Source organism: Chionomys nivalis, chromosome 14 (assembly GCF_950005125.1).
Source record: "Chionomys nivalis chromosome 14, mChiNiv1.1, whole genome shotgun sequence".
Lineage (NCBI taxonomy): Eukaryota > Metazoa > Chordata > Mammalia > Rodentia > Cricetidae > Chionomys > Chionomys nivalis.
This window is the reverse complement of record NC_080099.1, coordinates 2,766,198-2,778,228: the sequence shown is the minus strand read 5'-3', so window position 1 is coordinate 2,778,228 and position 12,031 is coordinate 2,766,198. Positions and strand designations below refer to the sequence as shown.

General features: G+C 37.5%; 1 protein-coding gene across 2 annotated transcripts in view; it reads left to right on the top strand.

The window, feature by feature from the left end:
* Neto1 (neuropilin and tolloid like 1) overlaps positions 1–12,031 on the top strand; it is a 112,689-nt gene that overhangs the window by 68,108 nt on the left and 32,550 nt on the right. For both annotated transcript variants that reach the window (XM_057789008.1, XM_057789007.1), the window contains exon 7: positions 11,759–11,987. In XM_057789008.1, the coding sequence (XP_057644991.1) occupies positions 11,759–11,987 (229 nt within the window). The remainder of the gene's footprint in view (positions 1–11,758; positions 11,988–12,031) is intronic.

The following is a 12,031-nucleotide window of genomic DNA, read 5'->3' as shown; positions in this document are numbered from 1 at the left end:
TTATAAATTAAGGAATTAATATTTGTAATACAAAGTCATAAACACTTGTCTGGATGATCAGAGAGCTAAATTTATCTTACATACAATTTGTGGATTCTCAGTAAAGTGCTTGTTTTTCTTCACCTTTATGAATGGAAATCATTTTGAAAAAGCCAGCTTTTGTGCACAGGAACTGTAAACACAGCACCTTGCTCTCTTTAGCAGCACCGCGTCACTTCGGTGTTAAAGTGGAGTATAAACACACGCCTCCTTCTTCCAGCTGGCAGATAATCTGTCTTTTGTATACTCCTAGAACAATGCCTAGTGCACCTGCCTGTCACAGAATCCGGCAGTGGGTGACCCGAAGGGGACACTGCCTGCAGAGCTGAACCAAGAGGGTTCTATTGTAACAGCCTTTTCTGTTCAATTAGAGGTTGAGAGGACAAGAAATGCCATTGAATGCTGTGGAGAAACCCAAAAAGCAAGGTTTCCTACAGTTGTGAACTTCCTATTTTTATGGATAGCATAGTGATTTACGAGACTAAACTATCAAAGCATAGGTCAAGATTGAAATGGGACATTGTAAATATTTGAATGACTCTCTCCTGACCCTGCATAGTAAACAGTTACACAGATAAAGAGTTTGCTTGTTACGATTAAAATTTATATACAATGCTTTTTGCGTCTTAGCATTTGGCAAAAAGGATATGTACTAATATTTTATTTATTAATGTAAGTGACCCCGTAGTTAGAAATGTGATCAGCCATCATTTCCAAGGAAAGCCAGAGAACAAATAACGTTGGAAATCCATTTCATGATGGGCCATTTACAAATAGAATAAAAGAAGCAGGGTCAGGATAATAGAGGTAGTTTTGAGTTAACCATGTGGGGTATAAACACATTTCCTTCTATGAACAGGCTTTTGTGTGTGTGACGATTCTAGAACAAGGCTGTAGGAAAGGAATTAGTGTGTCGAGTTTTAGATCTCATTCAGACAAAGGTCACCTGTAGGGGATAATGGAAGATCAAACTGTGGTAAGAATTTGAACTTGAATTCCATGAGGGCTGAACTTTAGGTATTTGTAGATAATGACTTTAAGTGGAATAACAACTGCTGCACAATGTGGGCCACGTTCCATTCAACTCTGCCTAGAGGAGGACCTTTTGAGTCCTATAGTGAGTGGAACTATCAGAAGGTGTGGGTTGTTGGAAGAGGTGTGGCCTTGTTGGAATAGGAAATATGCCACTGTGGAGGTGGACTTTGCGATCTCATATATGCTAAGCCAAGCCCAGTGAGACAGACTACGTCCAGTTACTTAAGACGTATGAACTCTCAGCTTCTTCTCTGGTGCCATATTTGCCTACATGATGCCTTGCTTCCTGCCATGATGATAATGGACTAAACCTTTAAACTGGAAGCAAGCCACTGCAATTGAATGTTTTATTTTATAAGATTGTCATGTGTTGATGGAGTTTTCTGTCCTACCCAGTCCTGCAGTTGTTCAGTCACAAAGAAATACACAGAGGCCTACATTAATTATAAACTGGTTGGACTATTAGCTCAGGCTTCTTATTAACTCTTTCTTACATCATACATTAACCCACTATTCTTGTCTGTGCTAGCCACGTGACTTGATAGCTTTTTCGGTGAAGCGGTCATATCTTGCTTCCTCTGTGTCTGGATAATGATTGCAAACTGACTCTTTCCTTTTCCCAGAATTCTCCTGTTCTTATTGTCCTACCTCTACTTCCTGCCTGGTCACCCCAAATATACTTCCTGCCTGGATACTGGCCAAGAAGCATTTTATTAAACAAGTACAAGAAACATCTTTACAGAGTAAAACCATTGCCCACAGCACCCCCCTGCCCTCTTTTCAAAATGAGAACTCTGAATCGAATTTCCCTTGTTTAGCTTTCTTCCTGACCATTACCTATACAACTTGTAGCCAACACTCTAAACAAAGAAAAGCATCCTTTATCCATGTTTGGGGAATGTGGGCATAGTTTTCCAGGCTACTACCTGCTGATTAGGAGTGCTGATAATCTTATGGGGACTTAAAGAAAATTTAGAAATATGGTCAAGTCCTGCCTGGAGTACTCTGTGAGTCTGGATCATCTCAGCTAGCCATCTTGAGGATATTCTGGATATAGAACTCAGACATCTGGGCCATCCGTTCCTATCAGAGATTTCTCATGGGGTCTTCCTAGATCAAACCTAATTTTTCTTAACCTGGAATGAATTCACAACTTCTCATTTTCTGTGAAAAAAAAAAAAAAAAAGCAAAACCTCTTCTCCAAAGTAACATACTTTTGACTTATAGTTTGAAGTCAAGGCATTTTCAAAATATATGTCAAATTAATCCAACAGCATTTATAATCAAATATCTTTTAGCAGCTTTTGTTCCTTCCTCAGCCATCAAACAATTTAAAGACAACACAATAACATAGTGAGTGTATCCAGACTCTCTGTGTATTTTCCATATTTACGGGGCTTTATTTTAAACTACATTTCCTTTATTATTATTTTTCATTTTTGGCTTTTTGAGACAAGGTTTCTCTGTGTATCTTTGGCTGTCCTGGAACCCACTCTGTAGACCAAGTTGTCCTTGAACTCACAGAGATCTGCCTGTCTCTGCCTCCTGAGTGTTGGGATTAAAGGTGTGTGCCACCACATCCAACAACTTTCTTTCTTTCTTTCTTTCTTTCTTTCTTTCTTTCTTTCTTTCTTTCTTTCTCTCAAGGACTTTATCCTTTTTCTTTTCTCTCCCAAGCTTACATATATTTTTAACAAACTATAAACCATTTAGAGTTTTTTTAATCTTTGAATCTATCTTTACTGTATCTCTCTCTCTTTTTTTTGACCACATGAGTCTTTAATTTGCTAAACAATATGAGTAGGATTAAAGCCATGGCTTTGACGACTGGATTCAGCCCATTCCTTAGCTTTCTGAGATTCCAGCCTCATGGCGGAGGTACCTGTCAGAGCCATGTTTATTGCCACAACTCTATGATGTTTCAGGGTCCCTGGCACCACCAAGAAACATGCTGTTGGCTATTCAGAAACACCGTTTAAGTGTTTTGTGGCATGGCCTCATAAAAGAGCTACAAAGTTTTGCAGCTAAGGCTGAGTCAGGAAGCCTTTCTTTAAATGAGACAGGCTTGCCTCTAGCAAACAGCCCATCTGAGAAAGTCTTACCAAGAGGCCAATCTTAATGATCTCTTCATATCAGTAGAAATCCTAAGACAAGGACCTACCTTTCTAAGAAACCATTGGCAATTAAAGGTTGCCAGAGGAGATGTCATTTTCTTCTTTTGTAGCTGTTGCTAAGTTGACAATGTTGTAGTAAAATGGTCCCTATCTCTTGTTCCCATTGCTCTTGAGTTTGTAAGCAAATTCTACAACACTCAGTGGATAAGACAATGCATGAAAAAAGGAGAGTAACTACTTAGACAAAGGGCAGTAAAGATTGGGGTGGAGGGAAATAAGACAAGGTAATGAGTGATAAGTATAGCCACAATACAGTACATATCTATAAATGTTAAATGTGCTGAAATGATCACAAATGTATTTAGAAAACACATGTAAAATTTAAGGTAAACTGTATCTAGAGAGAAAGAGCATAATAGTAGTCTCCTTAATCTACATTGTTTTAGGAACTGTAATTTGTATTTTATAGTAGAGGTAAACAGGTTTGAATTTAATCTTCTAAGGGATTGGTGCTAATTATGCAGATCAAATGATATTCCAGGGAAGAAATGAGGGAAGAATATTGCAGGGGTATTGTATAATAATTAAAAATCAAGTAATTTCTGAGTAATATGTGAAAATCTTGTTAAAAACCCAAATCCCATAAATATATGTTCTGAGACTAGCTCAGACATTTAGCTCTCTAGTAGCAGGGCTGGGACAAGGATAATATCTCAAAATCTCTGTCCCAGTCTGATATCTCAGAACCGCTATATTCAGAAAAACGAACAAGTTCACTCAAGTATCATAGGGGATAGGATCCAAAGTTTCACAAAGCATGTGCCAAGGAGAGTGAGTAGTGCCTTGGGAGAATAAAAATCAACCTTTTGTTATCTCCACATAATTTTCCTATTTCAAATTAAATTTAAATTTGTTAACAAATTGAAATATCGTAAGTTCACTTATAGTCAACTCAACTTCAAAAGATGAAAAAAAATCTGTATTTCATAAAACACCAAACTGTTTAGCTGTTTGTGTGATAATCCATGTGTATGGCAGGTACCTATGAAACATCCTCAATTTCCACTCCCAGTTCTCACTTTGTAAGCATGTCATAACAGCACACATCTGGTTCCAATAAATTAAATTGCTTGGTAAAGGGTGCTTGAGGGATACCAGAGAAACTGTCAGTCAGATGACTTAGAGCAAAAGGAGGTGGCCCAGCTGAGTCTAATCTAATCACACAGCAGAGCTTTCTTTACAGACAGCAGAGGGAAACTTGGAGCCAGGGGACCAAGGAATCTTTCTGGGGATGAAGGTAGCCAAAGGCATGAAAGGTGGTGTTGAGCTTGGAAGTATGAGAACATGTAATTTCAGGTTCCAGAACGGCGGTTAAATATAAATTAAGAGTCCTCCTAAGCTGGGGATTGCACGGTAATGAGTGGTCACTTTAAATAGGTCTACTGAAGTGGAGGTTGATTTGTGTGACGATAGACGGGAGTAACGATTAGAATTGAAAACGAGAAAATGCCTCAAAAGGTCTAAGGATTAAATCTGCCTTCTTCATCTCAAATATGAGAAAAATGAAAATCTTAACATAGTAGATAACAGCCAAGAAAATTTTAGTATAACTTGTTAAATAAAATATTAATTGTAGGATGTGAGAATGTATAGGGCTACTCATTTTTTTGTTTTTTTTTATATCTATCTGAAATCACTTTAATATGTTTTATTTTACAACATGTTTATTTATTTTTCTGTGTGTCTTCCGAATTCATGTAGCATTCAAACTGATATATTCCTGAACTGTCTAGTCACAAATAGCAACCACAAAATCCTCGCCGTGCACAGGCCTTTATACTGTGGTTGTTCAAATATTAAGGTGTCCAGTGGTCTTGAAACCATGAATGTCAGACCTATGGATGACTCAACTTTCATTTATTGTGATCAAGTTTACTGTTGAGTCTCAAATAATTGCCCCAGTACATGATGATAGATCCATATCATCATGACATGAGAGGAGGAACTTCTGAGCTCCTGGTATTAAAATATCTTTGTCAATGCAATGTTTAGTAAGTTCAGCTAAATTTGCTTGTTTTGCATATAAAACTTGGTGCTTTCTTCCACATTAGTGCAATTTGGAGAACAGATACCCCCAAAAATGGTTTCCATGTCTTGTTCAGTGAATCATCCTGTCATTTCCAACTCTTTGTGAGTGAACACATCAAAAAGAGGAATACATCAAAATGATTCACTGAGAAGAGATCTGACTGTTTCACCAGAGTTCTACATTATTCTGTTTATTATTTTCTCTTTCCTTCACTGGGGGACTAGAGAGTTTCTTCTTTCTTATTTTTTTCATTTGCTACCTGAAATAACTCTTTTGCATGGAATCACTGTGTCACAAATCTTATACACTGACTCTAGTCATAGTGACTATCTTAATAGTTTTTAAAATGAGACTGCTTCATATTAAGGTGTGGTTATGGTTAGCAAGTGAATATGCACACTTAGCCTAAACCCAAGCTGGTGGTAAAAAGTGAAAGTTCTCAAAAGAACCAAAGCATAGATGCAATAGATGATCAATATTTGCTTTGTTTTATTTTTATACTAGTTCATTTTAATTATGCATTTGTGAATGTGTGTGTGTTAACATGTGCATGCATGTGTATATGTGTATGTGTGCACACACACACAAACTCACATGAGTGCAAGTGCCCTCAGAAGCCAGAAGCAGAAATTAGATCCCCTGGAGCCACCAGCAGTGGGTTCTGTGAGCTGAATTTGGGTCCTCTAAAAGAGCAAAAATTGCTTTTAACCCTTGAACCATTTTTCCAAATGTTGGATTAATTTTCGAAGGAAAGAAATAAATAAAAGGTCTAGCATATTTCACATAAGATAAACACTCAACACTTTTAGATGTCCACTGAGTTAAAAGGCTCATAAATTTTTTCCAAAATTAAGATTTTTCTGTATTTCTTTTATATAAACAAATATCTAAGGTTATTCTCATAAAAATATGCAATGACAAGGGTTTGGGCCAATATTTGTGGGAGGCTGTTGGAAGGGATTTGGGCCAATGTTTGAGGGAAGTTGTTCTCCAAGACTAGAAAGATATTTTTGAAATCTGCAAGGAGAAATTTTATACGATAGAGACTGGAGCTAGTAAGGAAAATTTTGATCAGATTTTTTTATTGAAAAAATTTAACTTACATATGGACACATCTCATTCCAGTGAAGGAAACGCCATACCCCTACACTTTATTTGCCTATTAAAAAGAAAACTTGAAGTTCTAAATAATCATAAAGGCTTCAGAAGTGTTCATAAAAACCTGTTAAAGGCAGTTGTGTACTTTCTTCATAGACAGAGTTCCATGTGAAATAAAAAAAAAAAACTTTGAGATATAGAAGTAAGTTAAAGGCAGGTACTGCCCATCACTCTTCATCAGGAACATATGGCAGCCAGTGACTACATGGGTGCACAGACAGTGTAGAATGTCACATGTGAAACTTGGGTCCAGTATGCCAGCTGACTTTGTAACTAGAGCACTACCTCAATTTTAATAGTCCTAATTTTAAAGTTATTTTTTAAGATAGTCCTTTATTTCAAAGGGGCACATTTATTATCTCTGAGGTTTTTATTTTTTTAAATTCTCCAGCAACACATTTCTGAGATTCTTTTGTGAAATTGGAAAGACCTGACTTCATAGGGTTTTTCCCAATTTGTTTTTATTTTGTTAAAATTTGTTTTCCTCCTTCATCCTCCTCCTCTTCTGAAGGGGTAGACAGGACATTTCCTGCCTCTTCCCTTCTTCCTCTGTCTGTCTCTCTTTCTCTTCTCTTCCCCTCTCTCCTTTCCCAACTCCCTTCCTTTCCTCTACTTAAAATGGTTTTCCTTAAGTAGATTACTTTCCTCTGAAATATATGTCACATGAACATTTTCTAAAAGTTTTCCTCAAGACTACATAGAATGCCATGAAGATACCAGGTAGCTTGGTGTCAGGCAGTCTGAAGTGCAAGTACATACAAGGCTCTGTCTCCTGTGTCACTTTGAAAATGTGACCTGACTTTTCTAAGTATCAGTTTTCTTTATCTTCAACGGTTCTTGCTTTAATCCGCTGCTGAAATAATCTGCTGTTGTTGTACGAATGTGATGTTGCACTAATCTCTTTTTACACTAATATGTTGTCAGAAGCTGTGAAAATATATTAATTCGTGGCCAAGAGTGATACACACAGACTCGTTTCTAATAATAATGAATTACTATTCCAGTCTGTGTTTCTGCTTACAGAATAAGAAACTGGGAAAGGGCTCAGGCATACTATGCCCCTGAAGTCTCTGGATTTGAAAGGGTCAAACGAATATGTACTTTTTTTTCGGTCTTGATTTGGTTAATCATTTTCTTTCACTATTTTTCTTTCTGTAGATATATATTTAGCTTTTGTTGTTAAACTTTGTAACACTACTGATATTCATGGTCACTTTATGCTACATTAAAAAAATAATGGACTGTGACATATCTCCTATTCTGGCTGGTAAAACTGTATGTTTTTCCATTAAATTTGTATGTTCTTTTGAGAGTGATGAACTATACCAGGCTTATTGCTGAGTAGTTTAGAATATGTGTATATTCTGACTTTTTCGTGCATGTAACATTTTTGTTATCTTATGAAAATCGGCAGATTCTCATTTAATTTTCATAGGGCTTTCAGATTACTGACTATTCTTCAGGACACTGCAAAGCAACATGATGAAAAGAATCTAAGAAACAGAGTTTATGAGTCCTACTTCAGGCGCTCACATTCCTCTGATTAATCTCTTCTCCAGCTTCCTAAAAAAGATCATCTGAAAAACACGTTCTTTTAAAAAGCGCTTCATCTGAGTATGGGAAAGACACAGTGATTCATATGTAAAAAGTTTAGATTTAACATTTTTCAGGTTTATGTTTGTTCCATTAATGTTATTTATGATTTGAAAGTGTCATGCTGGTATAGATGTGACTTGTTCATAGCCACAACTCATTTTCCCGTTCTAACTTTCCCCATGGCACCCCTACCACACCTTCCCAGCTTCACGTCCACCTTATATTTTATTTACTTAAATTTTCTGAATCCAGTTGCATCTCCATACATGTGAATGGGCATTGGATCATCCACTGAGGTGTTTAGATGGACATATACCTAAAAAAAGAATAACTACTCCTACCCCCAGAGGCCATCAGCTGCCAATAGCTCCTCAGCTGGGCCTGAGTCTTGAGAGCCCCGCATGCCCATGTCCATACTGGATTTTCTTAATTGACTCAATCTTGCTTAGAATTTATATAGGCCTCTGCTGTTGTGCGTTCATGTATACAAGGGCCATGTCATGTGCAGAGAACAGATTTCCCATTACTCTTCTAAACCCTATAGCTCAGATACTCTACCTGCCCCTTTCTGCAATGCTTCCTGAGCCTGGAAGGGGTGTGGAGGTGTATGGATGATTTTTCAATGACCGAACACTTCCAGAGACATTTAGCGCTTGGAACAGAAATGTTACTGAATTGGCCATTATCCACAGCAACAAGTAACTTCTTTAACCAAGGGTGGGAGTCCCACAGATCTACATATACAAATATTTAAAAGGCAGCATGACATGATCATTTAGAGAAAAAGAAAACCCAACACCAATACAATGGTGCTATTGGTTCTCTTAAACCCCTGGGTACCTAATCCTGGACTGACATTGTGTCCCTGTGCTTATTTTGGCAACCAAACTGAGCCTGCCATATTCTTTTCTTGAGTATACAATCTTTTCTTCCTTCCTTGTTCCCTTCTATTAGATAACAGCACAACCCACCTGGCTTTCAAACCTGAAATGAAAGAACTGTTTTCCAAAGTTCCCTTTATCTGATTTGTCTCAATAACAACTTTTCAGCTAATCTGTCCTCACATCTGGAGCGTAGCTTTCTAACTCGTCACACTTTTAGACGAGTTTTGACCCCAATAAGCCACCTTAGCCGTGTAGGCAGAGGAGATCTTTTGCAAAACAAAGTGACTGGACTTGGAGAACTGGGAAGAGGAAGTAGTTAAGAACATCTTCCAGATGTTTCCTGAACACTTAAATACAATATATCCCCAGAAAAGAAAGAAGAAGAGGACCAAACTTTTAGAGAAAGATTCCCTGCCCTCCTTTGGCTGGCAGGATCTTCAAAAACCCAAGCACTTTTTAAAACAGTTGTGCTGTCCCCAAACAAAAACAAAACAAAATTATACTTTCTTAAACTGGACATTTCTGGAATACTGCAGATAATTTCAGAAATTTATTATATTGGGGAGAATAAGCTCCACATGGATGATGGGAGTAGTAGTTAATAATTTTTTGTGTGAAATAAAATAAAGCAATGACCTGGCCATAGTAACAGAGGGTGCCTCCTTTGACTATGTGTTGTGTGTGGTGTTGATTAGCCAGCTAACTTCAAATTCATCCAGAATAGCTTCTCAGAGTTTTGTCGTGGTGATCCGGTGTGAGTTACCACAGCTCATTTCCAACTCACACAGGTATAAAATATATTGTCATATACATTATGTACTTTAGATCTCAGTCATAGTTTTTTGAGAGTTATGTTAAACAGTTCTTACTATTGACGGTAACCTGTGTGCATAATTATTATTTATAATACTCAAAAAAATGTCAGAGGTATGGACAGCCCATAAATATATGATAAATGCCAATAAAATGAAATTAGTAAAGAAAATGGAAATTGTAGTTAGTTGAATAGAGAAGAAGTGCCATGGGAAGCATAGTTTAAAATATGACCAATTCTAATCGAGCATGGAGGGTATGAAGAAAAAGGCTGCAGTGGGAGGTTGTTTTCTGGGAATGTAGTATCTGAACTCAACCTTGAAACACACTGGGAAAAAGTTGCTACAGTAAGGGACCAGTTTCTACAAGGAAAGACTTGCTGCACCTGCAGCACAAAACTTGGAACCTGAGGAAAGAAACACAGTCCTGGAAGGAAGAGGGAAGACATTTGCCTAAGCAAGGCGCCTCAATGATTGTACTGCACCTCAGGTGAGGACTTGAGGCACAGGCATGGGATCACTGACTTCGTACTCAAAAGTGTTATATTTACCTGGAGAGACTTGGAAGACATGACAGAGACTGAACCTGGCAGTCACACAGATTGTTTAGGAAATTGCTAAAATATCTTGTTTTAGGAGAAAAGGCATACAGCTGATTTGTAAGAGACTCTACAGGGTCCAATGTCTATTTCCTAATAACACACAAGGGCAATAATATATTTGTATTTAACTGAAATAGTGAAATTTTAACTTAGAATAGAATAGACATTCCCAGATGTGTAGAGAAAGCTGCCCCACACATTCCATAGTTCTTGAAATAACAACAAAAATGAATACAGAAAGGCAAAGATGAACTTAAAATAAATGTACACCTTTGTTTGTATGCATGAAGCAAGTCTAGTTTAAACAGAATAGCGTATAGATACTCATGATTGAAAAAATAAAATATAAACAAATAACTGGTGTGTTCAAAGGAGGTCAGTTTTATTCATATATCATTCTTATTGCACCTTCACTAATTTGTTTCACTTACTTTTGGTGTATATAATTCAGTGTCACATTCTGTATTGCTGTCATGATTCACCACACGTTGTGAGAGCTTCATTCCTAACTTACTGTTATTTAAATTGTGCCTGTGAGACTGTGGATATTGCAGTGGGTGAACTAAAGAATCAACAAGTATTGTAGTCTGATTCCTACGGGAACCAATCACTTGTGGTTCTGAATACACTTGGAGGAGTCAGACAACGTCGCTTCACCATGAACCATCTTTGAGGAAGAGTGTGGACAGTGGGGCCAGAGGCCTCATGTCTCACTTGTTAACTATCCTCTTGAGTTGTCACATCTGAGTACACCCTCATATGATTCGCAAAACTGTTGGGAGCATTCAATGATGACAAATGAAGTGGTGTCAATGCACATTGTATTCCTTAAATGCTAATTTAACTTTTATTTGTGTAGATTTAGTTAAGTGGCTTGATTTTAAGTATGATGAAAATAGCTAGACTGGTGTTTTAAAATGTTTTGGTATGCTACACCACAAGACTGAATACTTGTGATCTAAACAGGCTGAAATCAAAAGCTGTCTTTCACTGCTTTACTGTAAATTGTCCTTTATATAAAATTTTTCAAAACAAAACAAGAAGGCGCTTGAACAAGAGTTCATAAAGAAATATTTAAAGTACTTCCATATGTAAAGCTAAGTAGTATATAAGTTTTGAAAGCTGCTAATATCTGATTTCCGATACATCACGGGATGACATCAGATCATCTGGGCAAAAAAAAAAAACTTAGCTAAAGGAAATGGTGCATTTAAGTTTTTTTTTTTTTTTTTTTAAATAGCATACTAAGACTTGAAAAGAATATTACAGATAATTTGCTTTGCACGAGTTTGTTGCCTGTGGCCCACACGGGGAAATAATGGGGCTGATTGCAATCAAGACTGTCTTGTGAGTCTGGAAAGAAAGAAGGAGCTCCTAGCTTTGCTCTGAATTTGTGAAAGGAACAGATTGTTTTGTCTTTGTTTTACAGATTTACTTACGTTTCTTGGACTATGAGATGCAGAATTCAAATGAGTGCAAAAGGAACTTCGTGGCCGTGTATGACGGAAGCAGCTCTGTGGAGGACTTGAAGGCCAAGTTCTGCAGCACCGTGGCTAACGACGTGATGCTGCGCACAGGTCTGGGGGTGATCCGCATGTGGGCGGACGAGGGCAGCCGCAACAGCAGGTTTCAGATGCTCTTCACCTCCTTTCAAGAACGTAAGGCTCCTTTCCTTGACTGCTTGTCCTTCAGAAGTGTCCCA